Below are 25,971 nucleotides of genomic sequence, written 5' to 3' on the forward strand. Positions count from 1 at the left end.
TTGTATTACATTGTTACATTTTAATATAAGTGCTTATTCGTCGCGTGCGAGCAACGCGACTCTACAGCTCACGATGTCGGTCGGTTGGTCGGTAACACTAACTTGAGCACGCGACTTTTTATGTGATTGCATGTATTCTCAACGTTGCTTCCTAGTAATGTCATTTGCTTTTGATTTTTAACTTCTTACATTAAATATAGTGGTCTATATAGAATGTTTTCATTATTAAAACGAAAATTCTGAGTTTCATTTCTTTTGTTTGGGAGACTATGTATCAATTTTATTTTTTAGAAAGAAATAATAATAATGTGCTCTACCAGTTTTTCCATTTAAAAAAAATACATTATCAATCTATCTATTTCATTCTGTATATTATAGGCTACCGGTATTCTGTTTTCGAAATATACACTTTATTAATACATTCTTGACAAATTATTTAGAAGGTATATTTGGGCACAAGATAATTATAGTTTATTATGGCCTATGTTAAAGCTAAATTCAGAATCATAACTACTGTAAAACCCAAAAGTACCTTAAATCAATATAAAGCAGGTAACGTAACTAGGACTACAGTAAAACAATTTTCGTGACTTGAAATCTGCCATAATCCTGAGATTATATCATCAACTACCGGATTTGTTCAGGGATATTCATTTGGCTTACTTTTATCTTATGATAAAGCATAACGATAATTCACTATTTGTTTGTATACGCCTTTCCCACGATTTGGCAAACACATTCATTGTCATAATATCGTTAAACTACAAGGTTGGCGAACCACATTGTAGCAAACACCAACTATATATCTAATAACGTCATGCGTATTTCTATGATAATTTTCCCTCCGCATATTTCATTAGATCATACCTTGGATTGTCAATGTTAATATTTCCTTGTAGGCCTACTATAAAATCGTTCTTTACCGAATTAGTTATGCGGATAGGTTTGATATTCGATTCGCAAATAGGACACACATCTTTGATTTGGGTTAAATCACATCATATGGCTACGATTTTTTGGCTCAATATTAAGGAACCTATTAGCAATATTATGGATGAATGGATAATACCAGTCGAAATTCCATAAAGTAGTTGATTCTATAGCATTCCTAACGCAGGCTGGATGAGGTGGTATTGCAACGTTGACAACTGTATACAAACTCATACTTCACTGATAGTCCGAAAACCTATTTGCAATTGTATCCAACATTTAGATCACAGAGATACAGACCAGACGACACCCAACTAACCCTTCAGTGGCTAAGCATCATTTCTCCAGAGTTTACTTACTTAGGATTATGAATTTGCAGACAGTGTTTATTTTGGTCAGTTGTCTGTGGGCTACAGTAGGACCTGCTGTAAAGTTAGTTGTAGCAGGCGACCAGGAAATTGGATCAAGTAGTACGGAAACTGGGGTAAGTGTGTGAGCTAGCCTTAAATCGCACTCGGAACACTATCGAATTTAACATTAAGCTACATTTATTTAGCTACATGGTATTTATCTAACATATTTAATCGTTATTTTCTCTATTAATTTATATTATGTTAATGTTTTAGTTAATGTAGGCATATTCATAATTGAAAAGTACTAAAACAGATTTTCATTTATATCCTTAAATACCGGTAAACTTATTTAAAAAAGGATGAGAAAGAAATATAATATTGTAACGCAGTTTGTTTCGGGTTGTGGGTGGTATGGGTGGTGCCTGGATTATTGTGTTGTGTTTTTTGGTGTGTTTATCATGTGTGATTTTCATTGCAATTTTGGTTTGATTAACTTGAAGCTTTCTTAAATCATGGAGGAAATATATCTGTATGTATTTTCTCCATGCTTAAATTTTCCTTTAATTTTGTAATGGTTGGTTTTTTCAATGTTGTCAAATGCCACTTCACTGATATCAGTGTTCTATGTCCAAATGAAAATAATTACATGCTATTATTCAGAAACAATTACCAACTATGATGCTTTTATTGTTCCACATTCTGAACATCAATGTTATTAACACTATTTTAGTAATGCCAATATATTACAATTTATGTAAAACACGAACAGTGATTACACGAAAACAACTAATCATTAATATCTAGCTGCTAAGTAAGATTGAATGTTAATAATGATTTAAATAGAATTTTAGTGCACTTGTCATATTGACGGAAATGACCAAAACTAAAAAAAACCCTGATAAAATCGTGTAATAATAGTTATTGACCTTGAGAATACCATCATGTCATATTTCTTTTCTATCTATCCGACCAAAAATAATAATCAAATTTGCTTATAAAAGATCCTAATAATATAAATAAATATAGAAATAAAATGATACTTATAATGACAAAATAAATAAATAAATAAATAAATGAAACTATAATCATAACCTGCTAAACCACTGGGAATTAAGAAACTAAATTTTAAATGCATTTTACCATGACCGGTGAAGGGCAAACCCGTCTGATAGTATCTTTAAAAAAAAATGGCGAATTCCATTGAGTTGGATTTTATCATCTAGGCCTATAGTTTCGCTCTCGATCCCAACACCAGTCGTAGGCCTATACGCACAAGTGTTGAGCATAAGCTTAAGATAGGGCTTAATTCGAATTGGTTAGGTCTACTGGAACAGTGCAACACAGCAAGTTAAATAATATTCACGACTCACTGCCCATATAACATTTTTCATAATATAATTAATTAATCAATAAAATATGACGTCACAATAAATAAATCTAGTATAATAATGTGGACGAACGAACTTTGTAAAGCAAATGATTGTTTTTTTTAACGTGACTCGAAATGTCACGCAATATGTATCCTTTTTGGATGAAGTCCAACGGATTCAACCAGCATCTGCCAATTCAGTTAGTCAACCCATGATCTGTTTCTTTTCATCTGTAACATTATACGCTGGTGACAATCTATCAGTTTTATTTTCTTTCATATTTACTTTATTGTTCCTATTTGTTTGTTCCATTTCTGCTGACCTCATACAACTTTGTGAAACATGCGAAGAGAGTAGAGTGTGAACTAGAGGACTGGAAATGACATGTCACGAGTTAACTTAATAGTCATAGAAATATTATATAAACTCTCTGATGCAATCAATTTATACAATTTCACAAATACAGGTATGATAAAAGTCAATGATTTACATAATACTATAACACTTTTTTTCCCAGAAAATATTCTGGAGACAAAAGAATTTTAACCGTAGACAATCGAATAATCTGAGATATGGATTACGGATTGATAGTCGTAGCAGTAGCAGTAGTTCAAAAGAAGTATTAAATGTTCAAAGGAATTTCATCAAAATCCGAAATCGGCCGGTAAACAGTATTTCAAGACACGGTACACCAGAGAAAGGTGTTCACCCTTCTCTGGGACAACGAACTCACATAAAGAGAACAACACAAAAACCGAATACGTTATACGAATACGTTCACACTACAACCAATTCACTCTCTCCTGCTACAAACCATGCCGCCCGAAAAGGTATGATTTTCCATTTTAAGCGATTTTAGCAATAACATCTTCCTTTCTGTATTTTTTTGGCTTATAATTGGTCACCAACAACTGAAGCGCATTGTAAATTTTACATAGTTAAGTCAAGGTTTTGCGTGGGATATTGATGTCATTACAAAATCACGCGTATGGCTGATGAGATTGGTAAATGTTTTTGATCAACGGGCAAAACCGCAATATTTATTGCAAAAATCATTCAGCATTATAATACTGTAATTTGAATACACTTTTTTTTTACCTTTTTCTTCGCTAAAAACCTTTGCTTGCCTCAATGAATAATAATGCATCTGTTTGCCACATGAATAGTTCGGTTCAGAAGTTTTTCTAATTTTAGGTTTTTTTATTTAATTTAAACTTACAAACTTACATGAATCAGTAAGCATGGATGCAGTAGACGTAGTATTATCAATATTAGGTTACTGTGTTAATATAATATCATTATGTAAAGCTCTGTCTACACTATCAAACATTTATGTGACAAAAAATGTTATATGCCCATATATGAACACGATGATGTCATTACCATACTTGGGCACATCACACTTTTTTGTCAAGTAGTGTAGATAGAGCATACTACGATAGAACATTGTGTAGTCCTATGATAAGAACTTGGTCTTCAATTGCTCCGATCTATAGATATAATGTATTGAAATTCTTACTCCTCATTCATATGTTTTACTTTTATTAGATAACTCGTATGTAGATGTTTGCAACTCGAATCCTTGTAAAAATAATGGCATTTGTTTTAATTATGTGACCCATTTCTTGTGTTTCTGTAAACCGCCATACATTGGAAAAATGTGCCATCGGATCGGTGAGTATCGGCGCTAATAATTCTAAGCTACGTCCACGTATTTTTTTCGCCGTTTTAACAGCACAGAAGACGATGCAAACACTAAATAAAAACGTTATCTTTTATAGATTTTTGTGCATCTCGCCCTTGTAAAAATGGTGGTATGTGCAGACAGATAGGAAACAATTACTCATGTAAATGTCACAAACAATACACTGGAACTCACTGCGAACACAAAGGTATGTTTATGCAAATCTATGCTATAGATTACGGGCAAACATTGTTATCGGTTTAAAGTACTTTTGTGGTTTGTAAAATGTAACAGGATTAATGTTCAGACGTTTCCAAAGTCAAATAAAAAAAAACAAGGTTTAGAAATAATGTTTCGAATTAAAAAAATATCTTTTAGTTACGGGTATCCATTGTTTTTATTTTAACATAAATATACACAAATTATGTGCTCAATCTTTTATTTGTATGTTTTGTTATAATTTAATTTATATAGATCCGTGTCTTCCGAATCTCTGTCAAAACGAGGCCATATGTTTATCTGAAAGTGGATCATTTCAATGTCAATGCCAAGAAGGATATCTCGGTGAATTCTGCGAAACAGAAAGTAATATTAAGTATTTGTATATATTTCACTTTATCTTTGATATGATCTTCAAAAACACTATTATGATAGTTAGATACGTGCGTCGATCGGCACGTTTTCACACATGGTATGCTAATTTATTTATTACTATGCTAATTAAGCATTATGTAATATATTTCAAAATGTTTTGTTTATAGACCCATGTTTGCCGAACCCATGCAGTAACAATGGACATTGCCATATTACTGGTCAGAGTTTCTCATGTGAATGTACAATGCCGTATACGGGACAGTTATGTGAAGGTATTGTGGACTTGAGAAACATATATTTAATGTAATAATACGAAATATTCTAATAAATATTATGTAATCAGTAATGGTAAAACATTACATTAAATAAATTTAGTATGTTACGAAAACTGGTGGCTTATTGAACAGGCATTTAGACAAACCAAATAGGCGCTGTATATCATTATACTTCTTCGTAGACGAAAGGAAACGTAATTTATGCAAAGATAAATCTGCGCATGCGTATTAATTCCAGCATAAACAGAGTAGTACACTGTTCAGTTTATACCGGACAGCATTTGTTCGATTTAATGTTCGTCTACGAAACGAAAGCTCACAACTACTCAGCGGAAATGACGTTTATTTTGTTGTATTAACTTTTCGAAAATCATTTTGAGTATTATTACATTACATTGTTTAGTAATCGCTGATTTTCAAATGTTTATGTTGCCGAATCAATGTCTTAGTGACCCATGTCAAAATAAAGGAGTTTGTACGGCAGCTATAGAGGGCGATGTACACTGCCACTGTTATCCGGAATACAAAGGCATCTTCTGTGAACATCCAGGTACGCTATCATTATATTATAGGCCTACTATATTTTTGTTATGGATATTTGACAGTTGTACTGAAGATAAGACAAAATACAAAAAAATAAAATAAATTAAGTAGGCCTGCGTAGGCTAATAACACAGTTAAGTTAATTTATTCAGCTAACCTATTAAGGAAATTAATTCTAATGTAGTCTACATTTCCACCTACTGTATCTAGATATATCCAGTATCATTGGAATATTTATATATTATATATTTCACATGTTTTCTCTGGTATCACTCACATACCAAAACCCAATCCTTAATCTAACCTTAGATACAGGCACCATTTCGATTCTAATGATACAGTATTACCAATGTTTTCTTATTGAAAATATTGTAGCATGTGGAGATACATCACTGAGAATCGGGTACATTTCAGTACGGTAGTTACGTATATAAATATGGAGTTTACTTGCATATAAACAGCTCAATATTTAATGTAGAATATTGCAGGTTTAACATAGCATTTCTTCCTTGTCAACTATTACGCTTACGCTATGAATTAGAGGGAGTATTTAGTTTAATAATTATATGCTGGTTTTTTATATGTATTTTTTTTTTATTTTACCAGCTGAATATCCAGCAAAGATTGGATCAAAGCTTACTGATCTGTTGTTTTGGAGCAAGATCGACGTGGCAAACATGATGAGCAGTTCTACATTTTTTGCTCCAATAGATAGCGTTTTGTCGGTAAATAATGATATCGGACTGTACTCTATTTTGTTTTGAAACAGTATAATTTAGATGAATGTAGAAAAAAATACAACTATTCAATAGCTGTCTTCTGTTATTTCTTTATTCACTAGATTAATAGTAAAATAATGTCCTATTGCTGTTTGTAAATGGGTGGATCTTTTATGGAAAATGTTTTTTCTCATTGAGCTGCTGGGCCTGTAGTCATCATAGTTATTTTTTGTGTAATATATCACAATTACTTTTCCAAAAAATGTCTTTTCTCAGGATATTCATACAGATTATTTATCAAATAAAGAAACTGATGAAAGCGATCTGTCTGAATTTATACTGCGACATACAGTGTCAGGATATAGGTTTTTAAAAGAGGATATCGTTGACAAAGATGAAAGGATTATTCTGCTGCAAAACAATAAAGGAAAATCGCCCACTTTACCGCTACAAAAGGTATAATAATTGATTGGCATTATCCTTATTCTTGACTTTGATGATGGGTATATGTATATTTGTTGAATGTCTGTTTCCAGACAGTAATTTGAAATGTTTATTCGTTTTACAGGTAACACAACTTCAGTCACAACTTGAAAAAATATGTGGACGAGTCATCGATTCGGATGAATACAAAGGTCAAAGTTCAATATTCATCATAGACAAGGTAAGAGAAAACATGAAAGACAACAGTATAGGTACGGACTGCGCATGATCATGTAGAGATTCAAGTGTATCATGCATGAGCACAGTATCACTAACTTCTAGAGTGGGTAGAAACCACCTTAACCGGGAAAATAATAAATTTGAATGTGCCCATATTCTACCTTACCAATATTGTACCTTATTATAATATAACATTTATCATGATGTGTACATCAACGGAACATGCTGCGTGTCATCGCATCGTGTTAAGTGATCGCAGCATACTCGACCACGATTGAAATGTGATTCGAATTATAAGCCCCTATGATGTCATCTTTTATATAAATTAATATACAAGCACAAACATCTAAAATATATTTCTATTATAGATACTCACAATTCCATCCAAGAACATAATGGAAGTCTTGTTGACTGATGCACGCTTCACTCGCTTTTTTGAGTACGCGCAATACCTCACGCGGATTATCCAAATATTAAGCAATGCTAATGAAGAATCGCCCGTGACATTACTAGTTCCAACAAATAGTGCCATTGACGCAATACCAGAGGAAGTTCTAGGAGACAGAAGACAAATCAGATGGATTTTAATGTATCATATTATCTTAGGTAAGTGAGATATTGATTTTGTTGCCAGGTGACATCAAACAACACAAGCTATTTTACAGCATTTTATTTTTGTAACTACATTCAGAGAGTGATGGTATAATAATAAGGATATGGTTCGACTTTGCCACTCTGTGCCATATTAATTGTATCGTTAGGCAAGATGCGTTAATCTTATTACCTCGTCCTTTGGATGGGATGTAAAGTATTTGGTCCTATACAGTGCATGTTAAAGTTGGTACACTATCGAAAAGAGTGGGGACCGTCTCCCGATGTGCTGGTCTGGGTTGGCGCTGCACTCCGTAGCTGACTGACGTGGGTCCGTTGAGGGCCTAACCTGAATTCCTTAGCTTCCAGTTAAGCTTGAGTAAGATATAATAAATTCATTTGCTTTTACATTATTTAAACTTCATAGAAATGTATTACCTCAAGTGGCATGAGAGTCCCTAAATCTTTATTATGAGGTAGGCCCTAAACATTCTTGAATTGATTGACTCACTCAGGTCATGTCTGCTTCCCGCGTTCTTCGAAAGAGGACTCGGATGAATACATTGAACTAGAGATGTACACCGAAACTCAAGATGTAGTGTTATTACAATCAATAAATGGAAATAAGTTGGTAAATGACGTCACTGTTATTGAAAGTGACGTAGTTGCCCGTAATGGAGTAATTCACTACATAGAAAACGTACTGGATTCATCTTATGTGAAATCATGATTAAACACAATGTTAATGATGAGATAACGATGTGAAGGTTAATATGTTGGTAACATTGATGTTGGAAAAAAAATATCAAGGATAAAGAGAAGATTGATGACGATTATGATACTGTTTCTGTTTTGGCGACTACCTGAAGACGAGAGATGACGACGACGATTATGGCGGAACAATATGTCGATAATTAGAATAATGATGAAGATACACAGTATGATGATGTCAAACTGAAATGCAATTTGTATCACTGTTCATACTTTAAACAAGGTTGCTGAGACCCGGGAATTTGTAAAATCTGTGGAAACACCACACCTATGACGTCATGCAACTAAGGCGTCGTCACTCATGACAAACGTTTGATACCCCAATAAAGTAGGGATTTATCTTCAAAATAAGTGGTTTTATTTAGTGTCATTACATCAAACACTCAAACCAATCAATGATACATTAATATTATTATTACACCTTATTTATATAGGGTGACCCTAAACAGCGTATACTGGCAATCAAGGGGCCCTATTGATGAGTCACAATGGCTATGTGTAAACTAGTACACCGGGGTAACCCCCTACTCGTCTTGAAAGATGTACATGAGCCAGATGTGTCCACTGGACCTACGGTTTATAGTCCTTATCTGAGAAGACTTGGATGCCCATAATTACACACACATGAAACATGATCAAATAAAGCTTTTTTTAATTTAATGCACAACACGTCCAAACATTTGATTGAAGCTTGGTTTCCACTAGGACGCAACGCAAGCAAGTTGACAAATACATGCGCTAGATCTAATGGTCCTTCGCGTCGTGATTGATCCGAATCACTGGCGTAGCGCTTAGCGTTGCATTCTAATGGGAACCAACCTTAATAAGCACAATTACATTTTAATCAATATTTTTAAAGCGAGTTGTTCTATAAAATAAAAATGATATTAGATAGTTCGAATCGTTACTGTCATAATAGCTGCGCTAATCATTACGTCATGGCTGCACTAATCATTACGTCATGGTCGCGCTAATCATTACGTCATGGCCGCGCTAATCATTACGTTATGGCCGCGCTAATCATTACGTCATGGCCAAAATATATTTGTGGAACCGCAATTTGATTATAACCTGTAATAATTTTAATTTTTAAAATATTACGTTACAAAAATGAACTTTAAAACCATCGTAAAACACAACCATAAAATGAATAAAATCATGTTTATGATAATATTTCCCGGATAGTATCCGAAAATTCATAAATACATTATTTCCTGCTATTGCTATTTTTTGCTATTAATTAAAATATAATAAATTTACATTTAACTGTACAATCAATCGTAATTGAAAAAATTAAGCTCTTTGGTTCACTGGAATATAAAATATTGATTTAAAATTAATCCATCTACTAAAAGTGTGTTAGCACAAATACCGACACGCAGTTCAAACATTTTTATGAATATGATACCAAAATGAAAACAATAGTATGCGGTGTATCCAGAACGTAATTTACCGACTAGGTAACGTGAGCTATTGAGGCAGAAGTGGACACGGAACGTTGCCATATATCTTCCAGAATAAAGGTGCATCTGTATTTTAAAAATCGTGCCAGTATCAGCGTTGTTTTTAAAACGTGATAATATGCATGCAATAATCTGTTTTGCAGGTTTTCATTACCATTTTGCATGAAATATACAGTCTCGAAATAGCATGTTATACAAAGGTATTGGAATCAAAATATCAATGTTGAACCCCGCTTTTTTGGAACACCTCTATTGAGGGGAAACTTTTCTGTGAAAATATATGTTTTAACACTACACAGCCAATCTCTATTAAGGGGACACCTCTATTAAGAGGACACTTTGCTGGGTTCCGAAGATGTCCCTCACTAGGATAATAAAGTATTGTTGGGGACAAAAAATACGATTAAATCAATTGAATAGAAGGAATGATTACGATGAAGCAAACAAACCAGAAGTGATACTTATAACATTCAAAAGTGATACTTATAACATTCAGAATTGATACTTATAACATTCAGAAGTGATACTTATAACATTCAGAAGTGATACTTATAACATTCAGAATTGATACTTATAACATTCAGAAGTGATACTTATAACATTCAGAAGTGATACTTATAACATTCAGAAGTGATACTTATAACATTCAGAATTGATACTTATAACATTCAGAAGTGATACTTATAACATTCAGAAGTGATACTTATAACATTCAATAATCGTCTTATACTTGTGCTTCGTACAAACACCTAATTCAGATAATGTACCAACACAAGTACACAGAATTAATCATTTTACAGATTTATGATACAGTTAAGATTGTTTCAAATTAGCACCTTATAAAATTACGATATATACCGTAAAGCACAACTAAACTTCTATTTACTTGTTCTGAAACAGGCAATAGGCCTAAAAACAAACCAAACATTGAACGTCGTCGAGGCTTAGTTATCTACAAAAGTTAATAATTAGTCCATTAGTCCAACATAGCATGAACGAGCCCATAGTAAGTTAACAATGTAGGTAAACATTTTCTTAAGCTCTGTCTACGCTATCAAACTTTATGTGGCAAACAATGTGATGTGCCCATATATGGATACGATAATGTCATAAAACTACTACCATATTTCGCCACATCGCACTTTTTTTGTCTAACTAGTTTGATAGTGTAGACATAGTATAGCCTTTGAAGGTATGTTACAAGAAAGGCTGATATGTACCGGACGCGGCTGAACTGCAGCTATATAACCATTCAGTTACGCGTTTATTCTTTGTTTTATATTCCCCAGTTGGCGTGTATTTTGGTGGATCATCGAGCAAGATAACTTTAGGTTCCGATGGAATGTTCTCTACCTGTGGTTCCAGTGGTACTGGCTCCGGTTCTGGTTCTGGTTTTTCAACCGGAGTTGGTTCCACTGGTGGTGTAATAACCTCAGGGATTATCTGTTTCTTTTTACTTTTACCTTTCTTTCCCTTTGTGTTGCCCTTCTTTCTTTTTCCTTTTGGTGACGGTGGTTTTGGCGAATCACTAGGAGACGAATTTGGAGACTTTTTACGCCCAGACGGTGACCCTCTTCCGGAACCAGGAAACGATTTAGTTTTTCCTCCAGTCGGCGAAGACTTTCTTGCCGGTGAATTTTTTCGAGATGATTTTTTTCTACCACCTATAATTTTGGTACTGGTGAGGTTTTCATTAAATGTCACAGTTTTTCCTGAAGAAGATGGTCTACTTGCAGCAGCGACTGCTGCCTCGGCAGCTGCCTTTTCTTCGGCTTGTTTTTTTAATTCTGCCTCTTTGGCAGCTCTTTCGTCCTCTTCAGCTTTCAACTTTTCTGCAATTATCCTTAGTGCCTCTTCTCGAGCTCTTTGTTTTTCTTCAGGTGTCAATGGTGGTGGTGGGGCTGGTGGTGGTTTATCTACATATAGCTTCATCATAGTTCGATATTCGCTTTCTTTGTTTTTATCCGAGTACTTGTGTCTCAATGATAGTTTGTGGAGATTCCTCGTAGTTCCACTTTTAATCCTATGCACATGCGCACGTATGTTTCCTGTAGATGTTTCGATTGGTCCACGTGACTTAGCAACAGCTCTTGCATCCAGACTACCATTAACGAAATATGTATCAAACTTTTCATTATTTTGAACAATTGCAGACTTACATCTGGTTTCTTTAATATTAAGTGAAATTCTCGGGTCAAAGCAGTTTGTTTTTATCGTCCAAAGAGATTGACTCAGCTCAAACGCTGGTTGAGAAGACCAATACGAAATGCTACTTGATGGTCTAGTTTTAGCTAACGACTGATTCCGACTCTTTAGAAGAGCAGTGTCGTCTGCACTGTTATTCTTTTCGAATTCCTCTAGTGACTTTTCAAATAAACATTTACTAAGTTCTGTTTGAAACTGAGATTCCAAATCAATATTCTTTTTAAATCCAACGCTACTTGGAAATATGTTTGTTCTAGTATGCTTACCAATACACATCTGATGTGTCCATGCTTCCTTAGGCGTTCTAAAATTGTTGTCTGAACTTGAAACTCTCGCTCTATTCGGTACTGATTTAGTAAACATAACAGGCCTGTGCCTGCGTTCAGCTAAATCTTCCTGATGAAAATTACTATTTATGCTGCGTTTGTGATACATCTCCTTACCTTGAAGATGACAAGACAACATTTTGATAATAAAAAAAGCTACCGCTATTGATTATTAAGCAACACTTTTAACGGTCCTTAATTCCTTCGCCAAGTTCAGACGTATAACGTCTGCATCAACTTTCCGCCGAATATGTAATGTCTGTATTGTCTGCGTATTACTATTATTTACACTGACGTCATAGTAACATGAAGTGAACATGTTTTGTATAAACAAACCAGCGCATCATGTAATCTGTTAAAGTACCAAGCCAATTGGAAAAATTCAGTCAGAATCAACACGTTGTCCGGTAATACTTAGTAAGACAGAAATGTGTCAATATATTTATCAAAGTATTAGGTCAAATACACCATAAAGTAATCATCTTCTCGATAGCGAATAGATTACAAATGCCGGTATGCCAAAGTTAAAGTCAAGCAGTTCGTAGACCAAAGAGTGATTGGTATAACTGTGGATAGAGAGAAGTCAAACATATTAATCAAAATTGGTCAAAGTTAATTGTTTATAGAAATATTTTCACATCGATACAAAAATATTTGGATAAAAAATATATACTCAGTATCAAACTCGATTTATTGATTTCATAATTACATTGCGTGTAACACGCGTGTGATGTTCGTATGCGATTATCCCCGCGTGACACAATATTCGATTTTCACCTTATTGTTCATAATAATAATACATATTTGATTGTTTATATTAAAACAAAAATGTGATGCTTTATATAATACGACGAATAAATTAAATAGCAATACGCCTTGGTTTAGTGTAAACTGACGACTGACAAGCAACGGTTCTTCAAGGATTTACACACAACAATATGCCTTTGTTTAGTGTAAACTGACGACTGACAAGCAACGGTTCTTCAAGGATTTACACACAACAATATGCATTGGTTTAGTGTAAACTGACGACTGACAAGCAACGGTTCTTCAAGGATTTACACACAACAATACGCATTGGTTTAGTGTAAACTGACGACTGACAAGCAACGGTTCTTCAAGGATTTACACACAAGTTTAAATAGTATTTTGATGTGTTTTTGTTCAATAAATACCATTGACTAATACGACGAATAAATTAAATAATAAAAGAAATAATCCATGGTTTTAAATTATTGAAACAAATCGAACGACTTTCAGAAACCAATCCTTCAAGGATTGACACAAAATTGCCTACAGTATTTTCTTTGTTTTGTTTGTACAAATGTGCGTCTTAGAGACTACGGCAGGTGATTCTTCAAAAGGGATTTCCAATATAAAATATTATTCAAGGAAAACACTCACATTATAATACCGATTTTGCTCAGAAATGAAGTAATGCACTGGTGTATATATCAATAATATAATTGTAGATTATTATATAGTTTATTAAGCTACGGTAGTGTTCGGTATGCACGAGTTTTCAAATCAATTCACGATCACCACAATAATGTGAAAAACTAGGCCGATTAATGTTGCTTGATTATGGCAGATATTTAATTTTTCTTCATTTTTTTTGATGGGGTCTAATTTCCAGTTAATTATACAACAGTGGTTTGTTTGTTTGTTTGTTTGTAGTTTTTAATCGAATAAAGTACATTAAGTAAACACAAGAATCTTACTAGGTGACATTAATTACACTGTTGTCACGTGCATTATTGAAACACATATCATTGTTAATTCAAATACTAATGTATACGTTATGCATTTAGCAAGGCACGTACTATGACCAAGGACTTGATTAACGGTAATGATTCACAATTAGTCTATTGACTTTTTAAAGACCCCCTCCCCCAGCTATTCATACACTTTTTTGTTCGAAGATGCATGAAGATGTTTACATTCTATTCACTGGGGATAATCGAAGTAGTCGGATTGACAGATCAATTTACTGTATAGGCCCAAGCAGAATTTGCTTGGTAGGCCTACTGCATTTAATGAGCTCTACCATGTCCAATACGCTTATTCGTTTCGGTAACATGGTTTAATTATAGAAGTAGTGCATTATAATATGTATAACAGTAGGCCTACTTATATATTAATAAATAAATAAAACACATACCGTACTGACCATGTTATTGTGTATTGTAGGCATATATTAATCAAAATGACCTATATAACATTATAGTTGTACCAGCGTTGTACGTATATTACAATACTTGATCATGATTCTGGAGGATGTTATCTCCCTGTGACTGTATAGGCCTAACTGACTACAGCATATATTGGCATTAGGCCTATTATGATTATTTAGGGTAACGACAACAGGGCCACTACTACCTACAAGCACACGTGGTCATGGTAACGACCAAACAACTCACCTAAGCCGCCGGTAAAACTTGTGATATCATAATAGAAGTTTTTGGTATTATATATAGACAGCTTCAAAATAAGTCATATTTCAACTCGACTCCGAGCATCAGTTATTACGATACCGGCTGAATGCCAACTGAGCAGTTGTGTAGTTACCATAAAAACATAACAGTGCTTTTGTATAACATAAATCAATGGTACTTCACACGTAAAGTGTAAAACACAAGGTCCACCCCACAATCGTTTCCTTTTATATAGCGTATTCTTATGTAACCGGCCAAGCAGAACCGGTGCTCAGTCAGGCAGAACTCGTTCATGGGGTTCATAAAGGCATATGGAATTCATTGATCATAGACAAGATAAAAGCAAAACGAAACCAAATATTTGATGAATACTGTGAGTTTATTTCTTTTACGTTATACCTATATTAGTGTTTGAGTGTTTTAATAATCACGGAGACATTAAGACCTTAAATAGACTAATAGATAGGCATACAGCAACATATCGTTTCGATCATTTCCAGACGACTTACGTCATAATGTAAACAATGTGTAAACAGGTGTAGCCTACACTGCCAGTGGAATGGTGATAGTGTTGATTTTGATTTGATTCAAGGCATTATGATTAAGTACATTGTCTGTATAATAAATTTTAATCGTTAAAAGATATGCTTACATAAACAACCTTTGATGATTACGTACGGTACTGGACAGTGCATTCATCAATTGGACAATAAACAATTATATATTTTGTTGATCCAAGTTGCAGTTGTATTTCTTTCAGATTGTGATTTATTTTGATTAGTATTTTCCTAATTTACATATCATAACTGCGACTGGCGTTACAACACAATTATTTAAAAAAAATGCACCATTGATTTTTAAATATTTACCGAGCCATACTGAACATTCACAACAATCAATTAAGCTATCTTTACACTGTATCAACACGTAAACAAGTAAATGTTCTTGAAACAGATATTTTCACTTTATGTTTTAACAGAGATCAAAAACAAAACCATGATATCTTCAAACCGTGAACCCGGATGTAAGTTTCATAATGTTTGCGTATTATGTCTTTCTCATTTGATTAACGTTGAAATGCACATTTGATAAGGATCATTTGTGAATTTTCAACCATAATTCATTTTACATGTTGTAAATACATATTGTAAAAAAATTAAATAAATTATGTGTTTCTGCTTCACTATTCCGGAATAATTCCTTCTCCCCGTTTTTTAAGTAGAAAATAAAAAGTGGAAAATTGCGTATACAATGTTGCATTTCCACAATAAATGGTGGAAATAACGGAATTCAGGAATGTCTGGCAACAACATAAAATGCCAGAGATAATGTGCCCATATATGGACATGGTGAATAATATCACTACCATATTTGGGTATTTCACTACCATATTTGGGAACATCAACCCGAAAATGTACAGACCACAGTCAGAGATTTATTCAGCGATCTTTTGCTGCAGAATCAGAGCATAAAATAGAAATTCTGGAAAAAAATCGAAAAAATTAAAGCGAAAAACTCTTACCTGATAAAACCGTAATTTTTAAGAAAAATGTTCAGTTTAATTTAACTTTTTATAAGCGAAATTTTGTTTAAAAAATCAATTGTAAATCATTTGGCTAAAAAACATTGTATTCACGTGCGTATCTCGTGTAATAATATCAAACTTTATAAAATGTTCTTGTCCAAATTCTCCCCCACACCTACAAACACAACATACCACCAGATGAAAACATAGTCACATTATATTAACCTTTCTATTGAGTATAAATAATTATGATTAACTATAAGTCAACAAGCAAAAAGTTTACAAAAATATATACTGTAAGCACTCGATTTAGACAACGATTAAGTAATTACTAGAAATACTATTATCATGTACTTTTGATAAATTAAACGGCGTTACCTTACTTTGAAAATAGTTAGTAATTATATACAACGACGATACACAGTAGACTAAGACAACAAATTAACCAAAATGATTAACCAGGAGAAAAGAAAAAGGAAATAGTTAGGCCATCCCTGTGTATAATAGTCACACACTAGCAAGTCCATGCACTAAGTTAGCCCAGGGAAGAGTGAAATTTCACCCTTCCCTGGTTAGCCTATTTAGTTGTTTCCTTTTGTAGTTTTGCTGAGTTTCATTGCAAACTACCAGGGCCATCTTCAGTCAAACAAATTCAAAATTAATATTGTTGATATCGTCTCCTAATGATAGAAGTTTTAAACATCAAACATACCCTCTTCTTTACTTCTCACGTAATATCCCCAATAACCAATGTTAAATATCATAAAGGTTAGAGGAAAGGCAAATCTACAGAACATATCGATCTTTTTACCAAAGAGATAACTATCCTCTTTCTTGTCGGTATGACAACAAGATCCAAGAATGGATACTTCGCCGTGTTGGTTTGCTTGTGTATCGTAAGGTGGTGAACCAGGAGGAGTCACTGGATCGTGATAGTTTTTCCTTCGGTGGTCGTAGCGTTGACGTCCATCGTTTTCATTGTCATCAAACGTTTTATCGACTATTGTTAGTTTTATGCAACTTTCGATTTCGGCATTATCAGATATATCGTACTAAAATTGAAAAAGATATATTTTAAAGTATGTAAATATAGGCATAACATTATTAAAATAGCATTCAAAAGCGTCTAATATTATGATTGCTGTAAATGTAAAAGCGCGACCTCTATCGCTCAATGATTGCAACTTTTTATGCAGATCTATAATGACAATGAAAATAATATATTGTACATTCTTTCAAACTCATCTTTAGAATTACACATGCTAGGAAACCAAATTGGAAAACAATAATGACAAAATTGATTCTGAAAATAAACTATAAAAAATTTTGAATATCTTTAGATAATAAAATAGAATTTAATAGAAATGGCAGACTTAATTAAATTGGACATAATGTAGTTGTATGGCAGAATTGTATAAATAGGAGAAGTAGAATATAGAACTTTTAAAGTGTATTACCACAAAAAATAACCCTTTTTTATGAAGGTTTGTGTAAAGGTTCATTTTATTAAGATATTATATATTTAGAGCCAGGCTAGTAATGTTGATTTTGTAGGGTTAGTCCCAGCATAGTTTTTTCACAAGTATTCTCAAACGCACTAGGAGAAAATGAAAAGTTCTAACTAACTTTATACTACACAGTGTATTACTAAAACAATTTCAGCATATAAAACCGATCAGATTTATAAATTATTTTCACATTTACGTGAATAAAATTAACAGCAACGAAGTCTTTTTTAATCCAATTTACTCATTATGTAGAAAGTGCGCCCTCTATTGTCTAAATTTGTTTTATTTTGATTATCTCAAAAATCAAGATTTTAAACGTTTATATCTTTAAAAAGCCCCCACGTTAGTCCGATCAACAACCAGATTCGTAATCTACGTCAAAAAATGCACTAGAAAAAGTTGATTTGGAAAATTCTGCAGAAAAGTGACACCTGCCTCCAGATCCGACTGGTCTATAGGAGGTACAATTGCTTAACATTTTCTACAAACATCATTTACCTTCGTTGGAGAGTTTGTCCATTGGTTCTTCTTCTTTACTTTTGTCACAGAGAAATGATGTACAATAGCAAATTCTAGTAAGGCGCCAATGACAAATATTAAACAGACGGCAAACCAAACGTCAATAGCCTGAAGGTGAAACAGAAATGCCACATGGATGTTCAGTTTACTTGTCGATCAATAGAATAATCTGCAGCATATGTTGTTGCTTTGTAACAAATCAACTTCTTAAACACAGACAAATATGTTTCAAATAATATTCTTTCAGTTTTTACACAGTTTTTTCCTACTATGAGAATATGAAAGTAATATAGAAATTATATCATAAATAAATAACATTCAGCATATTTGGTAGTGGAGCTGTAGTTTGGTGGTTATCGTGCTTGCCGTCCAATCCCAACGTCCAGTCAATCCTGACCTAGTGCCAGGGTTCTAACTCTCAACCCCACTCCCTAATCCTCAAATGAGACATAGTTTATAAGCACGATACATTTTAAAATAGTTTAGCCATACTGCAATTTGCGAGTTACTCGCTGTTGGATGCGTATGGAAAAAGTAAATAAATAAAAGACTTAATACGATATACAAAATCAGTATTACTTTTATTCGTTAATTATTGCAAACACATGCTCCATAACTCAAAAATGTATTGTAGATGGAGAAGTATCCTATATATTTAAGCTTAGAGTTTGCGAATTTTCTTCTTCTTTTTTTTCTGTTTTTACGTTTGTTGATATGGATGGAATTTCCGAAATAAAAGAAATTGAATTGAATTAATTCAGCCACGTTTTCTTTTTCATATTTTGTGTATTATTTTGCAGTACTTACTTTAACGTATGATACGTGCGGGAGGTCCTCTCGCACTCCATTGGTAGCCGTGATCATCGTAAGTACTGTTGTCACACCCAATGCAACACGTGCTGGAGAGCTCTTGATCTCAATCCAGAATGACACCCATGACATAACGACAAGTAGAATGCTAGGGATATACGTCTGCAGTAAATAATACCCTATGTTCCTACTAAACAGATATTCAACTACGATACAGGAATATGCACCTATAAACATAAATAATAACAATATTACTTATCAATGTAAATGGTTTTTAAAGTAAAGTAAAACAGGATAAAGGAAAGTTAAATTTCCAATAAATAATCTTGAATTGCTTATAATTATTTCAACGAAAACCAAATCGAGCATATTTTATTTGAGTTTGTATCCAGTATTAAAATGCTTCATTTAAAATAAGTATAATATACTTATATCGATGTCGTCTTAATTCTTTAAATCAAGACCAGTTATTGCACAATATTATTAAATAATTATTATAGTTAAATTAATAAATGGCAACAACCACTTCTTCAAAACGTCTCAATAAGGAGTATTGTCTCCTTTAAGAGACATAAATTAAATCTAGTCTACAATTAGTTTTAGTATTTCCCCTTGAGTACAAATTCCCATTAAGTACCAATTGGCAAGTTAGTAACTAATTAGTCTAAATTAAAATCTGTATTAGATTAAACTGTTAATTATTTCAATCGAAATATTTAGTGTATACTAAGTTTAGAAACAATTGCATTTTTAATTGATTAGGTAGTGGCGTTCTATAACATAATATAGGTCATAAAATGATACGTGTTTACCATATCCTTGCTTCCCATCTAACATCACCCGATTATCTGTACTGTATCTCGTATTTAAAATAATACAGTGTAACATATGTATCACATGTAGCGCATGTTAAGATTAAGGTAAGGTTAGGCGTATGGCATATCCTAGAGGCGTCACATGTGATACATTATGATACTGTATGTTAGGTTAGGCTTATGACATATCATACATGTGTCACATGTGATACAATATGATACTGTATCAAAGAATTTGCATTGATACTGTAACAAAGTAATGAGAACTGTCTACCCACCCCTTAAAACAATGTCACTGATTACCTGTCTTTAATACTTTATTACACGTTCCAATATGAATACCAGATATATCATACTGTGGTAGTTTCATGTGATTGCCATGGAATTCAGCAGGTTCGTCATCTACCCATCGATACTGTAGTTCATCTTCAGTGTATTTAACTAAAACAAAATTGCGATATGTTTATATTAGAGCCATGCCTACTATGGTGCAGTACATGTATATCTGCAAGAGTGTATGTTTTCTGTTTGTCTGTTGGTTCGTATACAAAAATATCAAAATTATGTTGCTGAATCTTTATGGAAGTTTGCTTTGAACATCCTTCAAAACAAATTTAGACTATGGATATTTAGTTTATATTTATCCTTCAATTTCTACCAATGAATTCTAATGAGACCACTTTGATTAAGGAATCATCACATAATATCAATTCTATTAAGTTTAAAAATTGCACAAGTGATCGTTTTGAACGAATGCTTGTTTTTCTTGTAATAGTACAGTGATATTTGCATTTTGTGAACTTCTTCGTAGATGTAGAAGGTACATTACTTAAAAGGCACTTTATAGATGAATTCATTAATTTCCAATAACACTTATTGACTAAGTAAATATTAAGCAAAGGCTAAGTAAATATTGAATGTATAATTCTACTCAACAACATACATGACTCCATCTCCATTTCACACTTCTGCTGATCCAGCGGGAAATGATGGAAATCCATAGCACATGATAAAACAAGACTTAACCTGAAATATAATATGGAACTAACAATTACCAATATATGTAGATAATGGGATAAAAGGCAGTTATAAAATGTAATATTAGACTTAGACTTAGAATATTAATAATAACACATGTTATCTGTGTTATTTATTCGTTCGTTATAATGCAATATCAAGCCTTTATATTTTTATAATAAGTAGTTTCACTTTTTCACATGGTGTATAGGAGGCCTAAGTCGTGTATTAAATAATTTAACATATATAGGCCTACTGTATAATTATATACATGCATTTGAAAATGTAACTTTTAAAATTATAACTACGCCAGGATTTTTTAGCTTTACAAAATAAACATTTACTTATTTTCCATGTGTAGTGAAAAAACATATAAAAATTAGTGTATGCATCATTATTTATCCTTATCCTTTTTAACATTGTTTATACCTTGTGATATACAGAACCTCTCCATTTTCACTAATATTAACAACTTTGTTTAAAAACGTGATGTCGTGGAATTTTGCTTCCTTGGCATTGGTAAAGATAATGTCAGGCAGCCATATATCATCAATAATATGGGAAGTAGGTGGCAGAATTATTCCTTCGTGACGAAGGCGCGTATCAACCCATCGTTGGCGCAAGTGAAGCGTCAATGAGTAATCCTATTGAATAACGAAATAGTAAAAGTTTATGGATTTAAATTTAAATTTGTTTAATAAAATATAATGATAATAAACATTTTTAAAAACTACTCTACTCGAGCTTATAGTTTACACTTGGACGCAACGCAACGTGATCGAAAGCGTACAGATCCACGCGTCGCGCTACTTGCGTTGCGCGCTACTTGCGTTACGTTACGCTACTTGCGTTGCGTTACGCCATTTGCGTTGCACTACTTGTGTTGTGCTACTTACGTTACGCAAGGAACCAAGCTGTATAGTGCAATAAACACGTGTATTTCCGTACAAATTATAAAAAAACATCTGTAATAATTGTGAAAGCTAGTTTTTGTAACAATTTGAGGAATTGTTGGTGGTATTGGGTTGCTACACATTATTCTTACCATATGTGATTCCCTAACACTATCAAAACTTGCTACGTAGATATCAACGCGAACGTCTGTTGGTCGACCAGCTGGAATAACAAGAGTAATACGTTTATTGAAAGCGAATTATTTCATTGTTAATAGTGACAAGTTGGTCCAGTTTTCCTAACTAAAATACAGACAAACAAAATCTTAATGAATTATAAGTCATTCGCGGTTAAACAATGTATTGGTACTTGACATCATTTATTAATAAGGAAAAAATAATGAGTTGATCATGATTGGTCATTGAACGATATAAGCCACGCCTTCAAACAAACTTCTACCAATGACGAACGTGCACTGTGCATACGTTTTGAAATAAATAAATTATAGTACATTTTATTCCAGGTTATTCAACTAAGTTTCAAAATTAGGCATTTAGAATTAAAATTATAAACTCGTAAATCAACTCAATTCCAATTTGGTGCATTATACGTAATTCCTTGCTAAGTAAGATTTGATAACACCCCACGATAAACATTCATAAAATAACTCACTTCCAAAGTTTGGCCTAATTGATTTATCGTAACCGTTAGTCAAACGCCGAAACGTTTCTATCGTTTCGTTTTCTTGCTTAATATTGCGTTCCACTTCCACCGTTTCCACATCTTCTCCTGTTTCTCTTATTCGTCTGCATAACACACAACTGTAAAATAAATGAATTTCGCGTTACAAGCGTATAAAAACCGTTCTGAATGAACCTTAGTTGGCACATGCAAATTAACCGTACGAATTTCAGTTAATTGTGGAATACTTATCGATATTAACAATCAACTTATTAGAAAGAACAAATAAAAATGGCGAATGCTTAATATGAACTTAAATGCAAATAACGTAACACGATACCGAGGTTAATAATAATAAAGAAATAATTCAACAGTGACGTGTAGGCCTAAACTCTATTGATTCAGTAAACAATATTAATACGGAGGTCATAATACAGTGGCTATATAGACACAATAAATGAAGAACACGAAATAGTCTATTCATAGACATCATTAAATAATCGATTATCAATGCAAATTGAACTCTACGGCTATATGTATTGTGTCAAAATTAATAACTGTTTACAAGCAATATTTCCCTCCTGTAGAAGCAATCGGTTGAGTGTGTTGATGAGTTTATTAAATTAAACTAATAATGTAATGCAAATTAAACAGCGATGGTCAAAAGATGATAACTGATGATACTGTTAATACTAGCCTATCTCAATCTCTAGAAGATGGTGTGTAGGGCAGCGGGAGAATGGTTCTATCTTGATAAAGTGATAAAGTGTTCTATAAAAGGTGATAATGATAATAGATGAAAACAAGTTTGTTTCTGAGTGTCCTGTAGAAGGTGATAATGGTAGTTGATGATAGAATATTGTTTGTGAGTGTCCTGTAGAAGGTATTAATAGTAGTTGATGATAGCATGTTGTTTCTGAGTGTCCTGTAGAAGGTATTAATAGTAGTTGATGATAGCATGTTGTTTATGAGTGTTCTGTAGATAATAATGGTAGTTGATGATAGCATGTTGGTATTGTTTTAGTGAACATGATGAAATTGGTACAGTTTAAGATATTAAATATTTGGAAGATGATGGTAAAATTGTTTAATGTGTTATAATTTTCTGATATTTCAAACTCTCATAACTGACACACTGAATATTATTAGTTTCATGGATTTCTCGTATAATAATATATTAAGGTAAATTACACTATAATATACTATAATACTGTATCATGCCTTTAAAGTCTCTTTATATCATAGTATAACCAATTATGCCCATCGTATTATACTTTCTCAGTCGAATTCTCAAGTTCAAAAGATACGAAAATTGAATTATTTATTCATTGTTTGTCTTTGTCATGATAATGTTGCCAGCAAACTGCGGTCATCATGGATACCGTTATAATTATATTAACGTATTAAGAATACTTATAGAGATGAAAACGGAAGGGTTCTAATTATTGAAATGATAAAAAATGATTGTCAATTTACAATAATAAATATCTATGCACCTAACACTGAGCAAATGCAGATTAAATATTATGAGAACTTAAAAAATATAATCATTGAAAAACATAACAATGGGTGGGAAAATATTATACTTGGTGGAGATTTTAACTGTACATTAAATGAAGTAGATAAAAGGGGGGGATCTACCAAACAAAAACAAAATGTAGTCGATAAAATTATAGAAATTATAGATGCCTTTGACTTAATTGATATATGGAGAGATATGCATCCATTGGAATGTAGGTATACATGGAGACAACGTAAACCCCTGGTACAATGCAGATTAGATTATTTTCTAATAAATAATAGTATGAAAGAATTTACTATAAACAGTGATATCTTTCCAAGTTTACGAACCGATCATTCGGCGGTTTCAATTACAATCCAATTACAAAAAGAATCTAATAGAGGGCCAGGTCACTGGAAATTCAATAACTCGCACTTAAATGATATTAATTATATAAATGAAATGAACACGCATCTAAGGGAGTGGATTGAAAACAACGAAATATCAGACGAGCAAGTCAAATGGGAGTGGCTAAAATTTAAATGTAGGGAAAAAACGATTAATTATTCCAAAAAACAATGTAAAAAAAATAAAAATAAAATAGAAGAACTGAATTTGAAAATGATCCAACTGGACATTAAAGTCGCAGAAGATCCAAGTGAAATAAATTTATTAGAATTAGAGAGAGTTAAACTGGAGCTAGAGGAGCTGGATGCACAGCTGATCAATGGCCTTATTGTAAGATCGAGGATTAAATGGGCAGAAGAAGGAGAAAAAAGCAATAAATATTTCCTAGGTTTAGAAAAAAGGAATAATAGAAAAAAACAATGTAAAAAAATAATAACAGATGCAGAGATAGAAATAACTAATCCACAAGATATATTAAATTTACAAAAAGATTATTACGAAAAAATATACAAATCGAATACTCAAATAAATGAAAGTCTTACAGATAACAGTTTTTTCAATAGCGAAAGTATCCCAACTTTAACTGAAGAAAGTAATATAATCTGTGAAGGAGACCTGACAATTCGAGAATGTTACAATGCCCTAAAAAGCATGCCACAAAATAAAAGCCCTGGTAATGACGGTTTATCAAACGAATGGTATTTAAAATTCTGGGATATTATAGGTCCAATAATGGTAAAAACACTTAATATAGGTTTAAATAGCGGAAAAATGAGTACCTCACAGAGACAGGCGGTAATAACTCTTATTGAAAAAGAAGGCAAAGACCGATGCAAATTAAAGAATTGGAGACCCATATCATTACTAAATGTGGACTACAAAATAGCATCGAAAGCACTATCCACTAGATTGAGCCAGTTTATTCCTTCCCTTATCCACATTGATCAAACCGGTTTTGTAAAGGGCCGATACATTGGCGAGTCAGTACGAACAATTGAAGATATTATGGAGTTTACCAAAATAAAAAATATTCCAGGAATTATGCTTTTTTTGGACTATGAAAAAGCATTCGATTCGCTTGAATGGGGTTTTTTGTTTCAGGTTTTAAAAAAAGTAAACCTCGGAGAAAAATTTATTCAATTCATAAAAGCATTATATACTGATATAAGTAGTTGCGTGATAAATAATGGGCAGTCATCAAGTTATTTTCCAGTTGGAAGGGGTGTACGACAGGGTGACCCCCTCAGCCCTTACTTATTTATCCTATCAATAGAATTACTAGCATGTGCCATACGAGACGATAAAACTATTAAGGGGATTGCAGTAAATAATAGAGAAATTAAAATAACTCAATATGCAGACGACTCCACA

General features: G+C 32.9%; 3 protein-coding genes across 3 annotated transcripts in view; 1 reads left to right on the forward strand and 2 right to left on the reverse strand.

Annotated features, from left to right (window-relative positions):
- The first annotated feature begins 1,020 nt into the window (after positions 1-1,020).
- Positions 1,021-8,834, forward strand: LOC140051725 (uncharacterized). The gene is made up of 12 exons (XM_072097020.1): positions 1,021-1,414; positions 3,171-3,483; positions 4,202-4,327; positions 4,435-4,545; positions 4,812-4,922; positions 5,099-5,203; positions 5,610-5,756; positions 6,356-6,474; positions 6,745-6,924; positions 7,037-7,132; positions 7,500-7,737; positions 8,238-8,834. Exons 1-12 carry the CDS (start codon positions 1,298-1,300, stop codon positions 8,450-8,452), a joined length of 1,878 nt encoding a protein of 625 aa, XP_071953121.1. The 5' UTR covers positions 1,021-1,297; the 3' UTR covers positions 8,453-8,834.
- Positions 8,835-9,260: 426 nt separating this feature from the next.
- Positions 9,261-13,005, reverse strand: LOC140051726 (uncharacterized). Its single transcript, XM_072097021.1, has one exon. The coding sequence runs from the start codon at positions 12,624-12,626 to the stop codon at positions 11,154-11,156; it is 1,473 nt and encodes a 490-aa protein (XP_071953122.1). The 5' UTR covers positions 12,627-13,005; the 3' UTR covers positions 9,261-11,153.
- Positions 13,006-15,282: 2,277 nt separating this feature from the next.
- LOC140051906 (glycine receptor subunit alpha-4-like) overlaps positions 15,283-25,971 on the reverse strand; it is a 23,505-nt gene continuing 12,816 nt past the window's right edge. The window contains exons 3-10 of the mRNA XM_072097254.1: positions 22,683-22,831; positions 22,162-22,232; positions 21,546-21,760; positions 21,043-21,125; positions 20,403-20,540; positions 19,282-19,511; positions 18,454-18,582; positions 15,283-17,499 (exon numbers count right to left, since the gene is read on the reverse strand). Coding sequence (XP_071953355.1) covers positions 17,143-17,499; positions 18,454-18,582; positions 19,282-19,511; positions 20,403-20,540; positions 21,043-21,125; positions 21,546-21,760; positions 22,162-22,232; positions 22,683-22,831 — 1,372 coding nt within the window. The 3' untranslated portion in view covers positions 15,283-17,142. The remainder of the gene's footprint in view (positions 17,500-18,453; positions 18,583-19,281; positions 19,512-20,402; positions 20,541-21,042; positions 21,126-21,545; positions 21,761-22,161; positions 22,233-22,682; positions 22,832-25,971) is intronic.

The sequence above is a fragment of the Antedon mediterranea genome, chromosome 6 (genome assembly GCF_964355755.1).
Source record: "Antedon mediterranea chromosome 6, ecAntMedi1.1, whole genome shotgun sequence".
NCBI lineage: Eukaryota > Metazoa > Echinodermata > Crinoidea > Comatulida > Antedonidae > Antedon > Antedon mediterranea.

What these genes read in the sequence shown, in the direction of transcription:
- LOC140051725 (XM_072097020.1), top strand. Translation starts at nt 1,298, where the DNA reads ATGAATTTGCAGACAGTGTTTATTTTGGTCAGTTGTCTGTGGGCTACA. An exon ending in CATCTTCTGTGAACATCCAG is followed by an intron (nt 5,757 to 6,355) that starts GTACGCTATCAT and finishes TTATTTTACCAG; the next exon opens with CTGAATATCCAGCAAAGATT. An exon ending in AATGTATCATATTATCTTAG is followed by an intron (nt 7,738 to 8,237) that starts GTAAGTGAGATA and finishes TGACTCACTCAG; the next exon opens with GTCATGTCTGCTTCCCGCGT.
- LOC140051726 (XM_072097021.1), bottom strand. Translation starts at nt 12,626, where the DNA reads ATGTTGTCTTGTCATCTTCAAGGTAAGGAGATGTATCACAAACGCAGC.